The sequence below is a fragment of the Ursus arctos genome, unplaced genomic scaffold, assembly GCF_023065955.2.
Source record: "Ursus arctos isolate Adak ecotype North America unplaced genomic scaffold, UrsArc2.0 scaffold_37, whole genome shotgun sequence".
Classification (NCBI taxonomy): Eukaryota; Metazoa; Chordata; class Mammalia; order Carnivora; family Ursidae; genus Ursus; species Ursus arctos.
Window position 1 is genome coordinate 17,911,326 of NW_026623053.1, and position 26,707 is coordinate 17,938,032.

Genomic DNA, 26,707 nt, shown 5'->3' on the forward strand with positions numbered 1-26,707 from the left:
TCTGAAGTTTGAAGGTGCATTGAATATTATCTCCACTAGTCTCCCAAAGGATGTTGCCAGTCTTTTGAATTAAACTTGAATAAGGTTGATTTGTATTCCCTGTTAATCAAAATTTGAAATGTTGACATTAGAAAATTTCATTCAGTGCTAATTATATATGACTTTTATGAAAGTTAGGAAGAAGAGAATCCTACATTTTAAAGTTTAGTATCAGCCTAAAGCCCTATGAAAACAATAGTGAGTAGCTTAATAAGCCATCTTAATAAGATACCTTAATAAAACTAACCAGTTATTCTAGCTTGCTGCGTTTCACTTGGCAGTATGAATATCAGTGACTCGCTTCCTCCATCATTAATTGAAACTTTTCTGGGTTTAAAATGATGAAAAAACTCAGCAGTGTTTTCACAGTAGAGTTTCCCAGCCTTTCTTGACTCTTGAATCCCTTTGGTAGTAATACATATTCTCTAAGTAGAATTGTGAGCATCCCTTTCGGTTGATATAAGAAAAAGAAGTTAATTTGCATTGATTTATAATTTTATTTAAGTGCAATCTTTAATATTTATAGTATGTAACACCACGTGGTATTTGACTTATTTCAACCATATGAGAAAGAGCATAATTTATTAAGTTTTATTATGGTGTATTGTTTGGTTTAGGGACAAAATACATATTAAAAAGTTTAAAATTTAGTAATATTAAATAACTGCTTGTGAGATGATAGTTGGAATTCTTAACATTCTACCTTTAAAAGGAAATAACAGAGGTTTCTCAGCATCTATTTGCTGGAATATTTCCTCAAATAGCACATTACAGATATTTTGGTCTTTACTTCCATATAAGTAGAGACTAATTAAGTTTAATTATTATTCCAGTATTTTTTTGTCCTTAACTTTGTTTTTTTTAAGTAACACCTACTAAATAAGGTGATATGAGTAGTTTGATCAAAGGAACACAATTTAGAGAGCTGGTAAAGAGAATCTTGAGGCAAATTTACAGATTAATGCCGCACATTAATTTGTGTTTCAGCATTAGTGTACTTTCTCCTTCCTATAAGTTTTCAGTGCTCCATTAAGGGTGGAAATTAAACAATTTACAACTGAGAAAAAAAAAGAGTCAAAAACATGTTGACCAGCTATGCTCAGCTGAGGGATTAAGTAGTGAACATGCTATGCTGATCTTTGCTTAACCTCCACCTTGCTCATTCATATGCACTCACAAGTTACCAAAGTAATCTACTTTAAAAGGCAAAATAACATAAAAGGCAAAAATGTTTAATAATAATTGTATATTTTGAGTTCAAAAATGGAACTCAGAACAGACATTGCCACCTTTGACTACATGATCTCCTGTGAATTTTTAAATTACAAAAGGAAAAAATGATGCTTTAGAGAATTTCATTATATAGTTGTGCACACCTTTTTTACTCTTGTCAATTTTAACATACTTTATATTGCTTAAAAAACATTTATTTTCTCAAAAAATATATATTTTAAAATACTTTCATTGTTAACCAACCCCCCCCCAACACATATAAAGTCAAATAAATTACGTGAATTAGTTAAATTAGGCTGTAAATTCTTGAAAGAAAAGAATTGCTTTCTGGAAAAAGTGTGTGTTGGAGCATACTAAATAAATGTTAATAGTTTCTTTACATACCTTCAAATAGGAGAACATTTTTCAAAGAGGGAAATTTAATAGTTCATTATAGAATAATTAACTGTATGCTTTTTTAAATGAAGTAAATGTTTTCTCATCATGAGCAAAGTATACAACTTCTAAGACCTGATTTGCTTGTGTTACTGGACTTACTAAATATTCGCCTTTGCTAGTTCAGCTTATACCGTTTATCTTTCCTATGCCAACACTCTGATTTTGCTCTGAAGTATTCTACAACTTGCTGTTATATGATACTAGCCCCAGAGCTAACTTTTCCAGTTTCTGAGTATGCTTAGTATGTTCTATAACTAATAAATCAATAAAGCCTTTTTGTAATGTACAAACTCCTATCTCCATGAAGCAATTATAAGCAAACTGTAAATGAACACATGAGTCCAAGAAAGTATGCTGTGATTATATTGACTCTGAAAACATTTGTCTTTCATAGAATACAGCATTTATTGTGTGGTATAAATTGGTCATAGTGTTGCTCATAATTTTTTTAATAATAAATCCAGTGAATAGTAAAACAATAAAAATGTTTATATCCTAGGAATACACTTTAATTATTCTGAAGAGCTACATGTTAGTGGTATCTTTGAACAAATTAATAAATATGAATCATATTTCTTATTTAGGGAATGAAACTGAAACCTGTTAATAAAATTTTTATCCTTAGTAATTGAATTTTATATTGGTTTCATACATTTTCCGTATCCTATTATGATAGATAGCAAAAAATGCATAAAAACTTCTAAATAACATTTAAGTAATAATTTAAACACTATAAACTCTACATCGATTAGGTAGATGTGTTTAAAAGAGAATAAGATGAAAGCATTGAAGAATTTACTTTAGCAATCATGTCATCTTGCTCATTTTTAAATAATTCCTGCTTAATGTAATGTTTCATTACTCAGTGAAATTTGATCAAGTCTAAGATTGTACTTCCATGATAAAACATAGCTTTGATACTGTTTTCTTGAAAGATTTTATCACTTTCAGACATAGCCCTTTTGACTGATGGATTGTATTTATTATTGGTTTGATTGATGTAGATGTCCTAATTATTTATTATAAAGTGAAAACCTAAATATAAGCCATTATAGTTGGATTTGTTGAGGAGGAGGTAAACAGATGAGTTATAATAGCCATGCCAAATATAAGTAGATTTTTTTTCTGATCTCAAAGCTGATGTATTTCATTCTAAATAAAAAAGGTAAAAGAGAACATTCCTAATGAATGAAAAGCCATCATCTAAATATTTTCCCAGTTATAATTACAATAGCATGATCTTGAACAATTTTATTCATGTCTTTATTCAACAAATATTTTTTAAACAGCTACCGTGTATCATGCAGTGACACTACTAGGGGAAGAAGCTGGAACCAGATGTATAAGTGGGGATTGGCCAGGGGAAAAGCTTGCATGTGGAAGCCAAAGCAAAGAACTTGGCACATTCCATACACTGAAGGAAGATCTTTGTAGCCAGAGGGCAGCTTGGAATATAAAAGGAGGATGGAGCTCTATGCAAAGTTAGAGCTTGAAGAACCTTGGGACCCTTGTTAAGGTTTTTCTCCGTTAGTTTCCATCTTTAAACTGTATCTTACAAGCAATGGAAGTCATTGATAGATTTTAATCAGGGGACATGTTCTCATTTGCATTTCTAAAAGATTTAAAGACTGCTGTGTGAAGGATAAATTGCAACAGGACAAGAGTGGAAGTAGAGAGACTCATCAGGAAGGATTGGCACTGGGGACAGATTGTAGTGACTTGAACCAGGGAAGTGTCCTTGGAGACAGAGAGAAGAAGGGGGGCTTGAGAACTATGTGGCATCTAAACAGTAGCCTTTCTTAATGGGATGCAGGGTATCAAGGAGAACGCCCAAATTTTTGTCTTGAGCAACCTGATAGTTGGAAATACTCTTTATTAAGGATGGGAAGACTAGAGGAAGAACAGAGTTGAAATGGAAATACATTTTTAACAAGTTTGAGTCGTGTGTGAGACATCAAGTAGATATCCTTATTGATATCTTACTTTCTCAAAGACAGACTTATATTTATAACAGATAGTCCTTCAAATTGTTAGTAAGTCCCTTTAAGAAAATACTTGGGATTTAAATTAGTTATATTTATTATAAAAAATTCTAATGGAAAGAGGATAACCTGCAGTTCTCTTGTATGGTAATCGTACCATGAGGCTATATGAGGCCAGATAACATCCTGTGGTGTGTTTGATGTCTACAATACCAGGCATGATCCAAGAACACTAATTAGTATATTTTTCCTCCCAATAGTAATACATCATTTTTATCTAAAATTTTTCATTGAACCATCTTGCCAAGAATCAGTTTAGGTCTTAAAACTGTCATTCACATACATGTGTCAGTATTTTGTGCCAGAAATCTTTCCTATTTGTATTTCCTGCTAATAATGAACTTGTATCATATTAAAAGATATAATGGATACATATTAACCAGACAAGTATATAATTTGAAACCATAATTTTATGTTGTATTGTTTCAGAACAAAAAATGTTTTGCTTTTGAGGTTTATATTAGTTTAGTTATCTATTGCTGTGTAACAAATTACCCCAAAACTTAGTGGATTAAAACAATTACTATTTCACAGTTTCTGTGGGTCAGGAATCTCAGTGCAGCTTAACTGGGTCCTCTGACTCTGACTCTGTTATAAGGCTGCATCATCTCAAGGTCTGACTGGTAAAGATCTACTTTCTAGATGATTCACATGGCTGTTGTCAGGACTAAGTTCTCAAAAGCTGTTAGGCTAAGGCTTCAGTTCCTCTCACACTCAAGACTTCAAGGCCTTTTGTTTCTTGCTATATGGACCTCTCCATATAGCATCTGACAATGTAGCAGGTGGCTTTATTCAAATGAACAAGCAAGGGAGCAAGAGAGAGAGTAAGTTAGCTGAATGGAAGTCCGGAAGTAATTTCCCATCACTCTCGCCATATTCTGTTCATTAGAAGCAAGTCAGTAGGTCCAGCCCACAACAATGGGGTGGTGATTATACAGTGGTGTGACTACCAGGAGGTAGGAATCATTGGGAGCCATGTCAGAAGTTGCCTTCCACAGAGTTTTTTAAAAGTTAATTTACTTTTATTGGGCCTTATGTAGCTGGAAATTGGTGGTCTATAAGACATTCAGTTAATCATATTGCTTTATGAACAGTGACAGTTGTGGGAAAATGCACAACCACAGTCTGACCTTAGGATACCATCACAATCCTTTGAAAATCTACAGGAGCCTGTCTAAAGAAACCAAAGGTCATGGTAGGGTCAAAACCTCTAAAAAAACCAAAGTCTGGCCCAAAATTAAGTATCAAGAATCACACATATTCAGAAACTAACAGATCATGAACAGGGCAGTTAGTTAGATGGTGCTCTCACTTCTGGATAGCTTCCTACTGATAAATTTCAAGTTTAAAACTCTAAGTACAGCAAGCTAATGTAAGAAGCAAGAAAGGAGGAATTAGATTTTTACTTCTTTTAAATGAAGATGCATACAGAGAATCTGAGTCAAGATTTAAGCCAGCCCTACTAGTAAAAATGAGAATAATAAAGTAATTGGCCAGGGTTTGTGAGAAGCACTCAGCTATGGTAAATGTAGAAAACCAGTCAGTATTATTTGAATGTATGTTGAAGTGTAGCAATTTTATTGGCACTTCAAATCCATTTGTTATTGATATTGATGCTATGAATGATGTTAAGCATAGTTTAAAAAATTCAATAGCAATGGAAATTCAGCAAAAAAAATGTTATCAAATATAAGTATTTAAACACGGAAGCTTATTTTTAAATGACAAAGAATTATAATAATTAACATGAAAGATTACCAGAAATAAGCTGAAATAATAAAAAGCATGATTATTACCACACTAGAAATGTCAATGAATAGACAGCTGTTAAAATATTTTGGTAAAATCATACTAAAAGGAGCTTTAAATAATGAAAGAGAGTAGTACCTGCACTTTTCTATGTACCTTGGATTATCTGAAGGTACTTACAAAATTTTTTGAAACTATTTCTTCTCTCCAAATGAAATATTTTTTTAATCCAGTATTGAGGTAGACACTGGGTATCAAGCATTGAGGTAGACACTGGGTATCTACCCAGTGGATATCACAGGTAAATAAGATTAAAGGCAGCAGCATCTGCCATCACTGAGTTTATTATAATCTAGGAAGGAATATTGACAAGTAAACAGTAATTACAATAGGAGAAATATATGGTACTCTAGGAACACTAGGAAAACTTGGGTCAGTCAGGGAAGGTTTTATAGTTGTAAAAAGCATGCATGTTCCATTAACTCTGTGGGTTATGTTTCTAGTCTTTTTTTTTTTTAAGATTTTATTTATTTATTTATTTGACAGAGTGAGCACAGCAGGGAGAGAGGCAGAGGGAGAAGCAGACTCCCCACTGAACAGGGATCCCGATGTAGGACTCGATCCCAGGACCCTGAGATCATGACCTGAGCTGAAGGCAGATGCTTCACCAACTGAGCCACCCAGACACCCCATGTTTCTAGTCTTGATTATCAGTTAGAAGAACATGCTGTAGAAAATGGTCTAAAATTGAAGATTCAGGAGCACCTGGGTGGCTCAGTCGGTGAAACATCTGCCTTCGGCTCAGGTCATGATCTCGGGGTGCTGGAATCAAGTCCTGCATCAGGCTCCCTGCTCAGCGGTGCGCCTGCTTCTCCCTCTGCCTGCTGTTCCCCCTGCTTGTGCTCTCTCTCACTCTCTCTCAAATAAATAAAATCTTTTTTAAAAAAAATTGAAGATTCAACCTCTTCCTCAAAATATGATTTTGAAGTATCAAATATGCTATGGCATATGTACAATATTCACTGACTACAGAAATAACAACACAAAACCTAAATGGATCCACATCCTTAATTTAAAGCCCTTGGGACTATATGTTGTGTTTCAGAATTTAAAATTTTTCAAATTTTATAAAGGTAATATGATATATATTTTTCTCTTTAATTATGTAACACCAATTGTTCTAGAGAAGCACAATTTAATGAAACATATGAATTGTCACCCTCAATCAGGTTTTCCTGCTACGTGAGTTTGCAGCAAACATAAAAATCTTTTGGCTTTTAGGAGCTTTATGAATTTTGGAATTATACATTAAAGGATTTCATGTGAATATAGCCTCCTTTTCCATTAAAAGGTAGTTGGACCTGATAAATTAACTAAAAGGATGCCTGGTGAAGATTTACATTATTGTTATACCTTTGATACCAATCATTGACATTAAGAGGAAAGATCTCACCCACTCCTCTATGATGGTGTACTGACTATCCCTCAGTAGTAGGGAGCATCAGTGGAAAAAATAGAGACTATTTTAATGGCTTCTTTAAAGGAGTATGTCTAAGAGATTATGCCATATCAAAAGTCGTTTAATTTTTAGGGACAGAAGAATCACAAAAGAGTGAGAACTACTTTAAAATGAGAATTTTAATAATTTTATTGAATATGAACCTTTCCAAGTTAATATTTATGCCAAGGCTCTGGTCAGGGTAGTTGTTGCATATATGCTGCTTTATAATACCAGTGGATGCAGTAACTTAATGGATTAGACTGAGTTTATTTTCAGGAATTTGTCACAAGTGGGAACTTTTTACATTTCAACATTTTCTCCAAAACTTTATCTCACTGTAGTTAAAGTTTTTTCTGGAATTTCATTAGTCATTTAAGTTCCATGTTTAGTGAGATGCATAACCACCTATTAGTTGGGTTAAGTAAAAAGAACACACATTAAAGATTTTTTGAAAGAGGGATTTGTGGTTTTATCTGGAAAAGCTAGCTCCAGCTAGCTTTTGAGGGATGGGCCTCTAAAGGAGAAGACAAACTGTAGAAACTATTAAAATCATTTTTTAGAGCATCAGGTTTTCATTGGAGCCCAAATGCAAGCTGTTTTGACCTTCTTCCTTAAAGACTTTTTCCTCACAATTCTGTGAATGTGATCACTGTTTTAAGCAAAACATTTTGCCTGTCATGAATAAGAATTTATACTGATGTGTGCAAGAAAAGTGAAGGTAAATGTGTATGTTTTCATAGTGCTAAAAAAATTAGCTTTGAAATTATAGTCTCTAAAATGCTATCCACTTCCTTACAGACTTTCAAAAATATAAGCACCAATTGTTAATTTCCAGCCAATGCAAAACATTATAAAATTATAATTTAAATCTTTAAAAATTGCTATATGCATGTATCTTTTACAGACTAGAGTACAAATTGTGTGAGAAAAGAATCTGGGCTTGCTTCTTTGGGTTTGTTTGTTTGTTTGTTTGTTTTAATCTGCTGTTACAAACAATGTTACAAGTGAGCAACCTCCTTTAAACATACTTATATGTAGTTTTTCAATAGATCAATAGGATAAATTTCTAGAAATGAAAAGCGTAAGTTTCAAAAAAGTGTGCCTTTTTAAGTCTAAGTCATACCAAATTCTTGTTTTTAAAAATTTATATTGACAACTGATAATTTGTAAGAATGCTATTTCCCCAAGCTTTACTACTATTTAGTATTATTGAGGTTTTTAACCTTCCAAAATGAAAGATAAAAAATTATATCTCATTTCAATATGCACTACTTTAATTATGAATAAAGTGAAGCAGCTTTATATATTTTTATTTACATTTTTCTTTGAACTTCCTGTTCATGACTTTTTCCCATTTTTGTATTGGATTGTTTATTGATTTTTAAGACCTTTGGGATAGTAAATAAATCAGCTTCTTATTTAATGTATTATGAACATTTTTCCCCATTTAAAACTTCGCTTACATTATTTTTTTCAACAGAGAAGTTGTGTTTTTTTTTCTCTTACAGTGTCAGATTTGTTATATTGTGGTATTATATGATAACTAAGGCAGCTTGCCTTCTCTTGAGTTGCTTATTTGAGGTTTTTTAATATTATTATTTATGATTATCTGCCTAGAAAAAGCATTAGAAATATTTATAGCCATGGTCTTTGTGTTCTTTTTTTTTTTCTTTTAAACAAAAGATTGTTTTTATTAATGAGTAGTCCAGTGGGTTTTTATACCTTAATACTAATTCAGGTTGGTTTATCTTCGCAAATAAGCTATTTAGTCATGTTCTTCAGCCATAAATCTCCCCTGCCAAAGTAAATATCCTGCATGGATAGAACAAACAGGATCAAAACACAATGAGAGGCTTGAACGCTTAGATGCTGGATTGGCTTCATTAGGGTGTGGGAGATGAAAGGGAAGTACCTGAGAGAGCCTTGACTGTATAAAGAAATCTGTCTTTCAATTCAAATCATCTTTTTAAATATTGTAAATACTCAACAAAATTGTACAGCCTTAATATGTGATGTCAAAAAATAACAGAATAAATCTTTGTATAGCATATGTCCCCTTAATTTATTTTTCTGGGAAATTTCTAGCTATGAAAAATAAAATTATAAAACTGTGAATGGTATGCATACTGAATATAAATACTTTACAGCCACATATAATTTTTAAGCTCTCTGTCAGTCTCATAGGATTCCTGCACCTGGGGAGAGTTCAGCAAAATATAAGTGAGGATGGGAAGAGAAAGAGTTTACATTTTTCTCTTTTAAATGCCCTCTTGATCACTTTAATAGTTATGTGCATGTGTTCATTTTTACCAAGAGATGTATTAATTAATATTGTTTTGATAGGCCACACATTTTAAAAATGCTTTTTAATCATAATACATATTTTTTCAAATTACTAAAACAATTTACATTAATTTTTATTAAAAATTTAAATATCACTAAGCAACTTGGCATTTTTACAAGATGTTTTCATATATTACATACCGTTTCATAACCTAAATCACTTAATATATGATTAATAACTTTGTCTAAACCTTATAATCTTTTACTAAGTGGTCTAAATGGCTCTAAATCTAACTGTATGGTTGTACCATAATTATTTAACTAATTAATTATTGTTACTATTGAGTTGATTTAAAATACTGCTGCAGTGGACACTCTTGCAGCTAAATACTTGCACATATCTGCAGTTATTGCAGGGGACACAAATTCCTGGAAGTGTGGAATTACTGAGTTAAAAAGTATTTAGAATTGCTAGAAAAGATTTCTATTAACTAGAAAAACAATTAGACTATTTATAGAACTGCAAATTTTAAACCTCTTCAGGTACATGGAAAAGAGAGAAATATGGTGCTGAGTTTTTTATAGTAGATAGGTAATATTTCATCTTGTCCTCTAATAATAAAATACATTACCATAAATACTTTCTATGGTAAGAATGACCTAATTGTAAAAGCTGTTTATATAAAGATATACAGTGATAGCAGGAATTTCATTGGGATGTACTTCTTATGGTACAAGGACTAAGAAAAAATTTTTTTAATTTCTATACTTTTTAAATTATGGCTTTTTTATATCCGTCAAAGACATTGGCACATAATAGAGCAGAATGATGTGAAGCTGAAAAAGGCAGAGTGTGCATCCCATCAAAGGGCTGCCTAACAGTAGTTCAGATTGAGAAAGTTTAGACAGGAGTTAATAGCTCGCTTTGAGGATAGTAAGTCATCTACTGTTCTCAGTAAGCATGTCAAAATAGTGGACCAGTACTTTTGACAGGTTAATATGAATGATTTAAGACTTTGGGTGTATGTACATAGCATTAGAAGCACGCCGCCTATGAAAACTGTTTGGCAAAAAGGTAACAATTATGAGTAAGATGAACTCTTTCAACTGTGCATTTACGGCTGGCAGTACCTTTCCTCCTCACCATTTCATTGTCAGCCTTGATACAGAGAGCTTCTTGGTCTGACTACATACTACATGCAATTAAAAATAAATTCTTCTTGAAAAGATATGGTAACTTAGAAATATGGGGAGAAGGAACAAATTTGGATTTTATTTCCATCTGTTACTGTTATTACAAGATACGGGGAAAGACTGTAAAAACTCACAAAAAAGCTTTGTATCATGTCCTTAGCACTCTCTTAAATTTGGCAGTGTAAATAAACAGTGTGCTATAAGGCTCCTGCCCATAAGAAGCTTAAAGCATGGGTATTTAGTTGTTTCCAAATACTGCTGCAGTGAACATGCTTCTAGTTAAAAATTTAGAGAGGGCACAAATCCCTGGAAGTGGAATTGTTGGGATCAAGATAATATGACATCTTGTATCTGCATATAATGCTAGTAGTATATTCATATATATATTTCACCTTGTTTTTTAAAAAATCATTTCATAGACTAGAATGGTAGTGAATAACCTCTTAATGGTTCAGTGCAGGTAATGTAGAGAAAAGGAATGCCTCAGGGAAATTGAACTTGGCCCTCTGGAATGAGTGGGATACAAATAAGCAGAGAGGAAAGGAGAGAGTGTAGAAGAGAGAAACAGCATAAATGAAGCAAAGGTACACATGTGAATATATTTTATGAGAAGAGATAGTACAGAGTTCAACCTGGCAGGAACAGAGGTCCCTGTGGGCTATCAGATAGGCGAGACAGCCTGAATTACTGAGAGCTTTCACAACGATGCAAAGGCAGTTTGATTTCATGTGATAGGGAGTAAGAAACCAGTGTCGAGTTTTGAAGGCAGCAAAGGTTACCTGAAAGAAACAGCATTTTAGGAACACCGGGCTCTCTTAGCACTGTGGAAGATTAATTGAAGCAGGCTGGTTTTAGAAGTAAAAGTACCAGTTAAGAAACAATGATAATAGGGGCGCCTGGGTGGCACAGCGGTTGGGCGTCTGCCTTCGGCTCAGGGCATGGTCCCAGCGTTGTGGGATCGAGCCCCACATCAGGCTCCTCTGCTATGAGCCTGCTTCTTCCTCTCCCACTCCCCCTGCTTGTGTTCCCTCTCTCGCTGGCTGTCTCTATCTCTGTCAAATAAATAAATAAAATCTTTAAAAAAAAAAAAAGAAACAATGATAATAATATAGTATAATAATAACAGACAGCTGGTGTGCTAGAGTAGGCTGGTAGCAGGGAGAATGGAAGAAAGGGATTCATATCAGAAACACTATAGAGAAAAACTATGATTTGGTGACTAAAGAGATGTGAAGGGTAAAAAAGTAGTCGGTATTTTAAGATTTTCTGGCTAAGAGATAAGAATGACACAGTGCCATCAACAGAATGTCTTTAGTTCAGTGCTAAGAACTAATTTCATTTTCTTTTTATGTAACCCTAACTTATAAACTTATGAGAAAAAAATATTAAGTTGAGTTTGAGAACAGTACTGTCAGATGGCAGATATAAAACTCATCAAAATTGGCTTCCAGAAACTGAAAAGCAAAAGAAGGGGAAGGCTTCTAAGGATTCTTCTCTGGGAATAATAGAAATACTCATGAGAATGTCTTTGGAATGATAGCAATTTAGATTATATAACCCTATTTCCCACATAATTAAACTCTTCCTGTGGAGTTTAGTGCTAAAAGTCAGAATGTCCAAAGTTATTCTGAATGATAAAGATTATTCTTAAGAGCTGTATCTCAAGCCATTCAAAGATAGGCCAAATGTCAAGGCTGTGGTTTGAGGTGTCATTCTTCAAAAGGCAATATGTACCTCTGCTACTGGGCAAACAGCAGATCAGTTCCTGAGGTGATATCATTGGTGATATCAGAATTCTCTGAACCAGGCTGGTGGGCGAATATTTAAAAGTCCAGATACAAGCAGCTGAGAGCAGCATGTAGAAAGAATTTTTATAATTATTTTGTTTCAAAATGCACATGATGAGGATAGGCTATTAGCACAGATTTACAAAAATTATTCATTCATATCATCTAGGTTATTTACTCAAAGAAATATTTTTTTAAGATTTTATTGATCTATTTGAGAGAGAGAGAGAGCACACGTGGCTTAAAGGGAGAAGCAGGCTGCCCGTGGAGCAGGAAGCCTGATGTGGGGCTCAATTCCAGGACCCTGGGATCATGACCTGAGCTGAAGGCAGATGCTTAACCAGCTGAGCCTCACAGGTGCCCTGTCAAAGAAATATTTCTACTAAATTTAGGTAACAAAACACATACCAGAAGATGTAAGCACTACCATATTGCCCAAACCTAAACTAATCTAAGGAAAAATAACAACAAATCATAATTCATGTATCATGCTTTATAGAATATTTGAAAAACTTTTAGGATTTTACCAGGAGGTGAGTTTGAGGCTCTTTTCTTCACACGCAGATGAGAATTGCTCTACTGATTAAGATAAAGAATAGTTTTCATTGGCCTTACAAATTGCTCTCTATGGCGTGCCTGGGTGGCTCCATCAGTTGGGCTGGGCATCTGCCTTCCACTCAGATATGAGGACTCGAGTCCTGCTCAACGTGAGCCTGCTTCTCCCTTTGCCCCTCCCCCTGCTCGTGTTTCTATCTCTTTATCAAATAAATAAAATCTTAAAAAAACAAATTGCTCTCTAGTACTTAGTAAATCAGAATCATTATAAACATATAAGGCCTTACTTATTATCTTTGCTGCCAAGTATATGGTAGTTTCTAGAATATAAAAATATGTATTATAACTGCAAATTCTGTAAGTCTAAAGGAAATCATATGAAAAATCTATCTTGGTGAATAAGTTACTGTAAATAAATTAGAACATAAGTATAATTCACATTTAAGATCATTGTAAATCAGTCTCTGAGGCAGTTTGCTAATTTCCTGTCAGCTCAAAAGAGTTAATGTATCCCTATGTCACTAACATACTACCAATGAATAATCCTAATACCGAGAATAAAGCCCATTAATCCCTAATACTAACACTTTAACACATATAAGAAAGAAGTATGTGATTTAATTTCAAGGCTTCTATGCTGCTTGAAAAGTATTAACTGTGAAGTGAATGGATATTGAAGAATGGAAATTACATTTACAAGTGGCATATAAAAATCAGAAATCAGAAAGAAATGAAAATCAGTCAGAAATGCTCATCTTTCTGTGCATCCAGAATTCCTTATCTATAAAATACTGTGTGTGTGTGTGTGTGTGTGTGTGTGTGTGTGTGTGTAATAGACACTGTTTTTGAGATGGATGAAAGTATAAACCTCTTATATATGTGGTGTTAATCTTTATAACATTTTCCTTTTATATGTTCTGATGCAATTTTAGTTAAATAATTATGCTCTATGACTATTATGTATCATAAACTTTTCAGAGAAATCTGCCTTTTCATGGTTATATTACTTTGCTAAATTTTGATGTTTTAGGAAGATTGATTTATTTATATAAAGAATTTAGGACTGTATATAAAATACATGAGTCTGATAACATACAGTTTGTAAGCTGCCAGAAATTAGCAGTGACTACCTAGCAGCCTAATAATATCACGAGTGAGATTAAACCTCAAACTTCTATTTACTGTATCCTTATCTTGAAACCAAGGATCAGTTCTCCATAGGAAAAAAAAATTTAAGGACAATATAATTGAGCAGTTTTCAAAACACTTAGAAGGAAACGACTTATCACTCTTAATTTTCAACAGAAGTCACTCTGAAATAGTGAAACTGATATTTTAAATAGGACAATGATACATCAACAGATAGTCCCTTTCAGTCTAAAAGAAATAAAGAACTTCTGTATACTTTCAGATTAACTTAAGCAGGTGTTCATACGGGTTGTCCTAGAGGCTGGGGAGCTGGGACAGAACACAAAAGCCAGAATAAGAAAAGGAAGAGGAATCTTCCCACAAATCTGCATCCTTTTTCAATATACCACTATCATACCCTGTTTCAATTCTTAGAAATCAAGCGTTTTTAATGAAGTAATTAAAATGGTTAACCTTGTTATCAATTTGCTTTTCCCATATTTTGCCATGTGCCTGTTTATTTTTCACCCTGAAGCTTCTCCCACAGAAGATGCATCAGTAGGCAATGCTTGGGTGGCTCAGTCGGTTAAGCGTCTGCCTTCTGCTCAGGTCATGATCCCAGAGTCCTGCATTGGGCTCCCTGCTCTGTGAGGAGTCTGCTTCTCCCTCTGCCCCTCCCCTGCCTTGTGATCTCTCTCTCAAGCTCTCTCTCTCTCTCTCAAATAAATAAATAAAATCTAAAAAAAATTTTGGGAGAGACCTGAACACAGTGAATCAAGGCAGTAGTACGAGTCTTTTTAAATGCATTCTTTGATTTCTACTTAATCTCAAAGATTTTAGGATTAACAGGGGAGACAAATGCTTGATTCTAATTGTCATAGCATATCCATGTAAACTTACCAAGGACATGTTAACCAGGCTAAGATTTTTGTCTTTAAAGATTTAGTTAGTTAGTTGTGAGGGTGAGGGTTAGTGGGGGGAGGGGCAGAAGGAGCCAGAGAGAAGCAGACTCCCCACTGAGCCCAGAGCCCTAGGCTGAGCTCAGTTCCACAGCCCTGAGATCATGACCTGAGCCCAAATCTAGAGTCAGCCCTTATCTGACTGTGTCACCCAGGTGCCCCCAGGCTAAGATTTTTAACACAATCTTTTGTCGAGACTTTTTAAAAGTTTCCCTAATCATTTGCATTGGTAATATTTTCTAAGAAAAAGACAAATATCTTTTAAACCTGTTTTATAATTAAAATCTTGGGGCGCCTGGGTGGCTCAGTCAGTTAAGTGTCTGCGTTTGGCTCAGGTCATGATTCCAGGGTCTTGGGATTGAGTCTTGCATTGGGCTCCCTGCACAACCGTGAGTCTGCTTCTCCCCCTCCCACTGTGTGCTCTCTCTCTCAAATAAATAAATAAATCTTGATAGATAGATAGATAGATAGATAGATAGATAGATAGATAGATAGATAAAGTCTTAAAAGAGGTGCTCATTCAGAATTCCTATTTATTATCTACTTATAATGAAATATTTGTGATGTCCTTTTCAAAATATTTTATATGAATTTATATAGTAAATAATTGTCCTGTATCTTCTTTCCTTCAGTAAATTTGCGTGGTTATAATTACTTTGGCTTTCTACATTCCTGCCAGAATCAATTTTTCCCTCATTTTCTCCAGTATAATTATATTTGAAATCTTATTTTAGTTATTAATTTTATAATGTTCTGTTCCAGATAAATAAATTATGCCCATTTCCAAATTAACCACAATTTATTATTAACACTGAGTTTGCTAACAAGAATACAAAAATGTTTTAGGCCTTAAATTTTATAAAAATCTATTTCTAAATCCACATTTATTTAATAGTGAACCTGTTCAAAAAAAAATGGCATCTTTTTTGGATGCATAATACCATCATAGTGTTGTTAAGTTGGTGGTATTTTGGAATTCATTATTTGCTTTTAATAGAGAATGACTCCTGGACTTTTCAGTGAAGTTTTTTAGTAAATATATCTTGAATGTTGAAACACAGGTAGACCAACCCTCAAAATTAAATTTAAAAATAGAGTAAGTGCCATGTGCTGTGGACCATCCTAGGCATGATATCAACTTAAGCAAGAGTTGCTACAAACTCATCGTATTTGCCAAATATCATCACAGCCCAGAAACTCTTGTTTCCATGCCACAAATCATCAGGTAGACCTATTTGGGTATCTGTTAAAGCCCAAATTAAGCCCTTTAACCAATAAAATAAACCAAGTAAGGCCTCAAGAGGCCTTAGTGATTTCAGTATTACCCTCTTGCTGATGTGTTCACTAGGTAAATAAGTCTTATCTGGTTGAGGATGAGATACCACAGAAAGAGAGAGTCCTAGCAGAAGTCAGCACCACCTGTCATGCACATGACCACCCCACCCCAGATGACTACAGCTGAAGGAGTGATGCCAGGAAAGGCTAGCGGAATTGCCCAGCTGCTCCAAGCCCAAATTGACAAAATTAAATAGCTGCTGTTTTAAGCCACCATGTTTTGTGTGGTTTATTGTAAAGCAGCAATAAATGAAAAAGAAATATTGTGTATGTCCAAAATAGGAGAGACTTGGCTTGGCATGGAAGGCAAAGCAGGCTAAGTATTAGTGATATTAGTATCAGTATTAGAGTATTAGTGTAAGCTGATAGTGAAACATGGGAACATTAAAATAGAAGTAAAAGTCTAAATCAAGGAAGATATCAGCCCCACTTCCCTTTATAATGATTAAACTGGATTATTATATAGGGCAAATTTTTTTTAAGATTTTATTTATTTCTTTATTTATTTGTTTATTTTAGAGAGAAAGAGTGTGGGGGAGGGGACACAGGGAGAGAGAGAATCTCAAGCAGACTCCCTGCTGAGTGTGGAGCCTGGCATGGGACTTGATCCTATGACCCTGAGATCACTACCCAAGCCAAAATCAAAGAGTTGAACATTCAACCAGCTGGGCCACCCAGGTGCCCTAGGGGCAATATTTTTAAGACACTGGACATAGTAGAGAATATGCACAAAAAATATGAATAATAGTGAGCAGTCTACCAACTTTAAGGTACCAGCCATTTGAAGACTGGAATTGTAAATAATAAAATACCATAAAGACATGACAGCTCTCTTAACATTTTCACAATACCTCATATGGAAATCAAGTAGGCTAACGATTTAAAGGGTAGGTCTAGGTAGATGAGTGGGAGATTCAAGGAGGCAGTTTCCAATTAAAATAAGGAATGATTTTTGGCTGTATAATTCTTATTCCATTCCCCATTTTTACCACTGTCTACCAAGTCTTGTTACTACCTTCTTCACCATGACTTGTCAACCCACTCTCGTATCTTACTCCTACCCTGACCTTTTCACTTACAAACTCTTTCTTCATTGTGTTTCAGATGTACAGTCTTTTCTCAACTTCATTCTTTCCTCATATAATATTTACTTATTTCTTATGTATTCTTTTGTGAAGAAGAATGAAATTGATGATCCATATTTAAATGGCCATGTCTCTATATATTCATAAATATATGTGTATATGTCCATTTTTATTAGCATCAGTGTATCTTAGTCTGTATTCCTCGGTTACCTTTTGTAGCTAAAACAGAGCAAGAACTTCTTACTTCATCATTTACAATTTATGCACAGGAGAGTGGGAGCACTCCATCTATTACTATTCTCTTTCATAGCTCTGTGATTTTTTCCCTCCCCATCTTTCTCTCCTTTTCTTTATTCCTCTGATCTCAGCTCTTTTCAGTCTGCTTTTTGGAACCTTCTTTGCATTGTTACTACCTTGCATCTATCCACAACTTCCACACTGAATGTTTCACACACATTCTACCTGAAACTTGAATTTACCAAGGACACTTGTTTCCAAGCAGCCCACTAGACACCAGTCTTTTTCCCATACCCAAGTACTAGGAAGGAGAGTTCTGGTTCCCCTTTGCTATGTTCAGACCTTCTGCATTGATGTAAAAACCCTCCCTCCTTTAAGATTTACACCATCCAGCTTTCTCACTCACTATCTCTCCTTTTCAGTGATATCTACTGATCTGATCAGTGCCATTCCCCTAAAATGTATTTCAGGCATCTGATTCAGTGTTTTCCTCTCTACCCCAACTTCTGCATTCATGCTAAGAAACTTCAATATCAGTGTCAGTAATATGCACTATTCTTTTGTCTCTTGAATGCTAATGACTTTTACCTCTTATCCACTTCAGCTACAATGGATGTTGGCAGAATTTTCTACATCTGAAATCCTAAGATCAAAGTTGCCTCTTTCACAATAACCACAGCCTTATTCCAACTACTCTTGCTTTTTAGCTTCAACAGAAATCAAGACATCTGGTCCCTTGCTCCTTTCATTTTTTTTTTCTGAACTAATAACCCCTTACAGACTCACTTTCTTCTCTACCCAATCTGAATTCTAGGTTTAATCACTTTCTCTCAAGGATACAGTCTACTTATACCATTGTCTTGCCTTTTAAGTCATAAACTCTCAATTACTTCTATTATTTGTCCTCCCCAAATTTATCCCCACGGTATAGACCTGATGTGGAAAACAAAAGTCATACTACTATGATGATAGAATCTCCTACTAATTTGTAGTCTCTAGCTGTAGCCAGATCATCAATCTCACCTAATATTTCTTTTACATATTCTAAGTTACCTCCTTTTCTTGTCACATTAAACTTCAGCATTTTCCTCTAGCTTTTACTTTACCCTATGCTTTCAGCAGAGAACTCTGCCTCCTACTCCCTGGGGAAAGTTGAATCTAGCAGACATAACTTCTGTCAGTTAACTTCCTCCATACCTAAATTATCCACAGCTGTATTCCTCCCACCTCTTTCCCCTTGGTCTCCAAGAAAAGTTGTCCAGTCATATTTTTTAAGATAATGCTGTAAGTCGTACTTATGATCCCATCCTCTGAGACCCTACTAAAAAAGGTATCATCTTCTTCTCTTATACTTTAGAGTCTTCCTCTAGTCTTACTCCCATCGTCCACAAATACATTCACATGCCATACATTTCTTTAAGAATTTCTTCAATGGTACATCCCCCTATAATTATAATTCTCTTTAATTTCTAGCTGAGCTGTTATAAAACAGCATGTACTTAGCCTTCAGTTTTTTTAAGATTCTGTTTATTTATTAAAGAGAAAGAGAGACCACGACTGCGAGCACAGAGAGGGGGAGAAGGAGGAAGAAGGAGAGAATCCCAAGCAGATTCCATGCTGAGTGCAAGCCTGACATGGGGCTCTATCCCACAACCCTGAGTTCATGACCTGAGCCAAAACCAAGAGTCAGATGCTTTAACTGATTGAGCCACCCAGGTGCCCCTAGCCTTCAATATTCACATTCCTCTCAGGTTTCCTCCTACTTCCATCATGCCACTAAAACTGCCCCAGAAAGTTGTCATTTTTCCCAATTGCCAAATCAAATGGGCATTTTTCACTTTGGTCTTGTTTAAGTTCTTAACCCTATTGATCACTGCCTTTGTGAAATTCTCTTCTTTGGATTCTGTAACAATACCTATTCTGGATTCATCTTTTACTTACCTGTCTTCTCAAATTCTTTTGCCGATCTCTTAACTTTAAATATTTGTTTTCATTTGATTTCTTTCCTATTCCCACCTCTCTTCTTTTTATTTCTCTTTCTAAGCATTTCCATCTACTCCCATGGCTTCAGTTACAACTTACAGCAACCTAGTCAAGGCCCACCTCTTCAGCCTCATTTCCTACCATTCTCCACCTCTTACTTCATGATCCTGAGAAAACATACTCCCGGTAGGACTTGACCCATATCATGCTTTTCATACCTCTGTGCCTTCACAGATATTATTTCCTCTGTCTTGAATGCTCATCCTGCCCCGCTCCACTCCTGCCCTTCTTAAGATGTCTGTTTCCTTCTTATTCTTCAGTACTTAACTCAGACAAAATCAGGAAGATTTTATATTTATATGCCTTTCCTCCCCTACCCAAACTAGGTTCTGTTTGATATTTGTGTTTATCCTTTTATTACAGCATTTACCAATAACTTACTTGAGTTATCCATGTAAAGATCTACTTCCCCACCTTACTGTTCCTTATAAGCAGGGACCATGCCGTTTTTTGAATAATCGATGCCTAGAACAATACCTGGTACATAGGAGTTACCAAACTCGGTTCCAAATAGATGGAACTGAAATGAAATCTGTATCATAAACCTAGAATTTTGTCTGTAATACAGACTCTTACATCCAGGTATCTACTTAACATTCCCACTTATATGTCCCACCAACACCTCAAATTTATATGTACTAAGCTGAATTCATACACACACACACACACACACCCAACAAATTCTTCTAAACTTCCTCTACACCATCTTGGTGACCTCTATCCATCTAGTCACCAAAATCAGATACCCAAGAGAAATCCTTGCCCACCCCATCTCTCCCCACCCTACCCTCTAAAGTCACTACGTCCTTTGGATTCCGTATCCTAGATATCTTTCAGACTTATCTTCTTCCCATTTGCACTGCTGCTGTTATAGTTCAAGCCTTCAAGTCTAACTAGGATATTTTTTATTATGGCAAGGCTTCATAACATAAAATTTTACCAATTAAACCATTTTTAAGTGTACAGTTGTATGGCCTTCAATACATTCGTGTGTTGTGCTCACTAGGGTTATTTTAATAAGGAACTCTCTGGGCTTTCTACCTATAGGCTAACCTGCCTCCATCCCATCCCTACACTCTTGCATTCGGTGTAATCTTTCTAAAGTGCAAATGATGTTACTAGATGAGTTAAAACCCATTCATTGCTTCCCACTGTTTGCATTAGTGGTTTCATCACAAAGTTTTCACAGGTTCACACTGAAATGAGATAGATAGATAGATAGATAGATAGATAGATAGATAGATAGATAGATAAATAAGACAAATTTTTTCGACTTCATGAATGACAACATTAATCAAGATAAATACTGAGGGTGCCTGGGTGGCTCAGTCAGTTAAGGGTATGCCTTCAGCTCAGGTCATGATCCTGGAGTCCCAGGATCGAATCCCACATTGGGTTCCCTGCTCTGTGGGGACTCTGCTTCTCCCTCTGACCTCCCCCTCTCATGCTCTTTCTCTCTCTCTCTCTCTCTCATTCTCTCTCTCTCAAATAAATAAAATCTTTTAAAAAAAAGATAAATACTGAAACATGCATGGGAGGCAAAATTAATTTCGTTTTAGATAAGCTAAGTATCATATGCCCGTGCAATAAGCAGTTGGGTATGTGAGTCTGAAGCTCAGAAGGGAGTTTGGGGACGGAGGCTTTGTATTTGGAAGTAATAAGCATGTAGGTGGAATCAAGGAAACAACATTTTTTGAGGAAAGTATGGATAGCATAAAGAAAAAGGTGATAAAATAAATCCACATTAAAAAGACCAGCAGAGGAAAAACAGTCATAATCCTAAAAAAAAAAAAAAATTACATTTAAAGTCTTTTTCTCGCCCTGCTGCCATGGATGAAAGCAGGCAAGATCTTTGATACTAATGGCAAACCCTACGTGAAGCATTTCAAGTGGTTTTTCTATCTTCTCTGCTGGATAGAGGTTGTTATGCATCTCTCTTGGATTTCCCTGTTTCTTTCTCCTTGAACAAAAAAAATTTTAAGCCAAATATGTTCGATGGGATAACTTCATTGCCTAAAATAGAAGGAATAATTTTTCCAGAGTAAAAATTGTCAAGCCAATAAGAATTTCCATTCTCACATTAACAGATACAAAAATTACTCTCAAAAATGAGTGAGATTTTTACTTCGGTACAATTCTGTTGGTGATGAGGAATTCGTTCTGTTTTCACTCCTTTCTGTTGCAAAAAAAATACACACACACACACACACACAGTAAGCTTAATTCAAGCCCACCAAAATTTAGAAATACGCCTTAAAAGTTGTAGTGCTTTTGGAAGTAGTATAGCACATCAGAGAGATCAGGGAAGTGATAATTAGACTCAGTATCATGTCCTAGCACCAAAACTCACTAGCAGCCGGGCTCTGATCAAATTACTGTCTATATATTTTGGTTTTGTCAGCCAGTGATGTCTACTCCATGGAGTTATCATGAAAATTAAGTGTGTGCCTAATTTACTTCTCACAATTCCTGGCACATAGTCAGTATTAAGAATTACTTACCATTTGGGGCACCTGGGTGGCTCAGTTAAGCATCCCACTCTTGATTTTGGCTCAGGTCATCATCTCAGGGTGGCGAGATCAAGTCCCATCAGACTCCACACTGGGTCTGGAACTTGCTTGAGATTCTCTGTCTCCCTCTCCCTCTGCCCCTCCCCCACCCCACTCTTGCAATCTCTTAAAATTTTTTTAATTAATTAATTTTAAGAAATAAATTAATTTTTTAAAAAAGAATTACCGTTTTGGGGCACCTGGGTGGCTCAGTTGGTTAAGTGAATGCCTTCAGCTCAGGTCATGATCCTGGAGTCCCAGAATCGAGTCCCACATTGGGCTCCCTGCTCAGCAGGGAGTCTGCTTCTCCCCCTGACCCTTCCTCCCTCATGCTCTCTCTCTCTCCTCTCTCTCTCTCTCTCAAATAAATAAAATCTTTAAAAAAAAAAAAAAGAATTACCATTTAAAATATATCACAATATTATCAAGTGAAAAATAAAAGTACATTGGTTAGGAAAATTAATAAATAACTATGTTCATCTACCTGATAGAAGAGTATGTATTCCATTGTAGTACATATATATTATCTAAATACATAGAAAATATAAAAATAATGTTAATTGAGAAAATAAGTTTTCTATCTAAAATATAGCTTTAAGATTTTTTCAAGTTTATATAGAAATCATACTATAGCAAGTAGTAGTTTGCAACTATTATGTCCTAATTACGTGCACTGTCATTAATTTACTTTCTTAATGTGTTACTAAATGTCGGTGAAATATACCGACAAATACTTTCCCAATTTGACTTCAGTAAGAACTTGAGAAAATTTTTAATGAAGCCAAATAATCCATCAACCTATAGTCTGAAACCCATGGCTCTCTTAGTGACCCAAGCCCTCATGGAAGTAGCTCTGAGCTATGAACAAGGAAACCAGGCCCAGATGTGTTACCGTTTTACCGCAGGCCTCGTATAAGGGTTTACTTGTCTGTGCTTCAGTTTCTTCATATTTAAAATGGAGAAATCCTAATCCTAGTTCTAACCCTTTTATTTCACGAAGCCCTTGGGAAACTATCGTTGAGTAACATGTAAAGCAATTGGAACCCAATTTAGTAAGCTACATAATTTTTTAAAGGCTATTGTTGATTTGGAGAGTAAAGAATAGCCTGCAGGCAAATCCTGCAAGGTGCTTCAACAGACGTACACAGCTACCTTCCTGTTGGCACTGTCCATGTTTGGCAGGTGTATTCCATTCCTTACAGGAAGGAATAGGTGCTTCATTGTGTTTCAGAAGTCAGTGAGCTTTTACAGAACTAAGTAATTGACATTTTTTTCATTTCTGAGATCAAATTTTCATACATCATTCAACCTGGATAAACCGAGAATGTGGTTGATCTAGTAATTGTTGAAACGTAGTAAAGACAGCGCAAGATGTGATATTTAAATATTTCCTTCTAACCTTTTATCTTAGCAAGATGTAAGAGTTCTAATGGAAATATGTCCTAATGTATAAAAAGGAGACTAAAGTAGATGAGCCTATTAATAAAGGAGAAGTCAAAAGAGGCACAACACCAATTCATCTCAGTAATTGGGGGTTCCATTGATTCTGAATTCATAGTAATAGTAACTCTGCAGAGTCCAGCTTCTTTGACATTATGAAGAAGGTTTTTTTTGATAGTAGTATTAATGAATATCATGGTGGAGGGATAAAACTAACCAACTTGAAAGTAATATTTTCTGGCTTTTTTACAATGTATGCCAAAAAATGCTGTTAAATGACCTGTCAATATTTCCACTAGAAGTCCTTTTTTAACAGTTAATTGAGGTTACTATCATATATTTAAAATACATTTAAATTTGCATACTGGTATTTTTCTTGCCCCTCCTCCAAAATTTAGGTTAGTGGAACTTTGTCTTAAAGACTTTATGTAATCCTATAAGTCATCATTTAGAGGGTATATAAGATAGCACTAGTTTTTATCACTAGGGAAAATCCAGCTAATACAGATCGGCCTGTGAACACCGTGAATTGTCCAGTGAATCTTCTCATTCAGTAGTCTGAAGCTGTTTTAGTGGACGCGTAATACTTTTGTATAATTTTTTACACTTGAGAAATTTGTAATAATAAACTTAGGTACCTAAGATTTACCTTTTTACTCTAATTACTAACATTTCTCAAAGGAAAGATTTTTGATGCATTGGATTATTTTGTTTCATCCTCTTGTTTTCTGTTAACAGAACTAAGTATACGTTGAATCATCCAATAAACGTGAGCTAGCTTTCAGTGTTGCATGCAGCTTATTAGCCATGTAAACCAAAGTGTATGACATTAAGAATACCCTCATTCCTTTAGTGTCTAGCTCTGTGCTGTGTTTATTTGCAAAGGACCCTCATGCATGGATCCATATAAATGAGGCAAGCTAGAGCAGACTAGACTGTCGCTCACCAGTCTTTGAGGAGGAAGATTGTGTATATGAAAACTGGAAGATTTTTCTGTGTGTAACATCAAATGGGATTTTTTGTTGAGGTTTTATGTTTTCAGTAAGAAAATAATAATAATAAAAGGAAAAAAATTAATGGTCTGATTCCATCATCTCTTGTAAAGCAAAATCTCACTGATCCGAATGAATGTCCTCATTCACCCATAGAGTAGCCTAAGAACACTACAGAATGGACTTCTGAACTTTTGACTTTATTTTCGGTATAATTGGTGAGTTTTTAATCAACTAAAAAAAATCACTTATCTTTGACTAGAAACTATAGAATCATTGCTAACCTGTTTATATTACTCAAAATAGAAACTTCTTTTTAAATGTAGTACAGAAAGTCTGGTTTTACTAGCATCAAATCATTTGTGTATATTTAAATGATTTTCATGCCACTAAAATGTGAAGTTTTTTCTAGCTAGCTAATTCCTAATTATTTTCATCAGCTGACTTCATGAGGAAGGAAGAAATGTAACATGTCAGAATCGTGTAACATACCAGTGTGTCACTTATGTAGCTAAGTAACAGGTGTAATAGCGATGGTATTTCTGTATTGAAATATGTACTTCTTAGTTAAAAATCAGTCTGAAACTGCTCTGCATTTCATGTGCCATCTTCTCATTTCATAGTAAATGACTCATTCACAACCTTAATGCAAGCAGGTAAATGTACTGAAATAAGTATGTTATATTTTTCATGTAGCATTTAAAGCTGACATAATCTGAAGATCTGGGTTAAAGTTTGTGTTGTTACTGTTTTTTTAACCTCAGATACTTGGCACTCTGCACCAGTGTGTCTTGCTGACAGTAATGCTTTGTCTCTTAACATGACTACCAGCACTGCTTGGTCACAGGCAAATACTGTTCTTTTTCAGCCAAAACATTCCTGATAATAACTGCACTTTTTGTATTCTCTTTTTTTTCTTCCCCCTTCCCGCCCTCCTGCCCGCATCTTAGGTTGGAAAGGCTGGTGGACGTCCTGAGGAAGAAGGTTGGAACAGGGACCATGAGGACAGTGATCTGACTGAAAAAACGACAGTCTGGGGAAGCAATCACATCTGGTGACCAGGCTGCTTCATTCAACACTGTGTAAACACTAAAGCCTTAACTTAGCAAACAGTTGTTAGAAGTGGGACACTCCAACCACATTCCAAGCTGAGATAAAATCAAATCACAAATGTTTAACCACTTTGCTGCTGACTTGAGTTATTTATCCAAATGTATTAACTACAGACTTTTACCAATGAGTAGCTATAAAGTTGCGGCTTATTTTGTAACTATTTTCTGTCTCCATGTATTGAATATAAATCTTTTTACCGAGAGACCATTATAGGTCATATCTTCACATATGGCCCTTTCTGAATCAAAATGCAGCAAAGTAAATATTGTCTAAACCTTAATCCACTGTGTTAGGTCAAAACTTCAAATACATGCATTTTTCAGTATAGAATTTATTTCTTCACTGATGAGAGGAGCTCAGACATGAAAGTGTATAGTCTTCCTCCAATGCATACACATAATCTTTGTTAGTATTAAAGAATATTAAGTATAAATACCAAGAATTAAATGTATACTTTGCTCTAATAAGAGTTTGATATTTTAAAATTACATTAATCAACGCATGTTTTTTGTTTCACTACAAATAATGCAAACTGTCTTCAATAAAAAAGAGGATATCGTTCATGTGTACTTTTAAATTCATATTGTCAGCATTTTTTAATATTCTGACTGAATATTTGTCTGAACTCTATTTAAGCTATAGAAATTGCCAAGTCTGTCTCATAGGCTGGGACACCTTTGGCGTGAAAATTAGTATGTGCCAGCATGACTCTAAAAGGCAAGAGGCCATCAAACATGTTAGGTGTTATTTTTGATTATCTGTACCTAGACTATCACTTGAATTTTTGTTGTGGAGGAGGGGAACCCAATAGATAATAAAATTACAATGTAAAAATATAAGTACATGGAAAAAAAACTGGCAAATTGGTTTGGTTACCTACTCTGTCTTTTATTTAAAAGATAATTTGAAATAGTTATGGCATAGCAGTCACTTCTGATCATATGAAATTATGAATAAAAAACTAAGGTTTATGTATTTGGCTATAGGAAAAATTTCTTCTTTTTT

General features: G+C 34.9%; 1 protein-coding gene across 12 annotated transcripts in view; it reads left to right on the forward strand.

Moving 5' to 3' along the window:
* Positions 1 to 26,707, forward strand: part of MIPOL1 (mirror-image polydactyly 1) — a 357,607-nt gene that overhangs the window by 300,348 nt on the left and 30,552 nt on the right. For 6 of the 12 annotated variants that reach the window (XM_057306421.1, XM_057306423.1, XM_048220633.2 and 3 more), the window contains one exon: positions 25,540 to 26,279. In XM_057306421.1, coding sequence (XP_057162404.1) covers positions 25,540 to 25,606 — 67 coding nt within the window. In that variant the 3' untranslated portion in view covers positions 25,607 to 26,279. Of the gene's footprint in view, positions 1 to 25,539; positions 26,280 to 26,707 lie in introns of those variants that run through there. The other 6 variants (XR_008957207.1, XR_008957208.1, XR_008957210.1 and 3 more) reach the window with 2 other exon arrangements.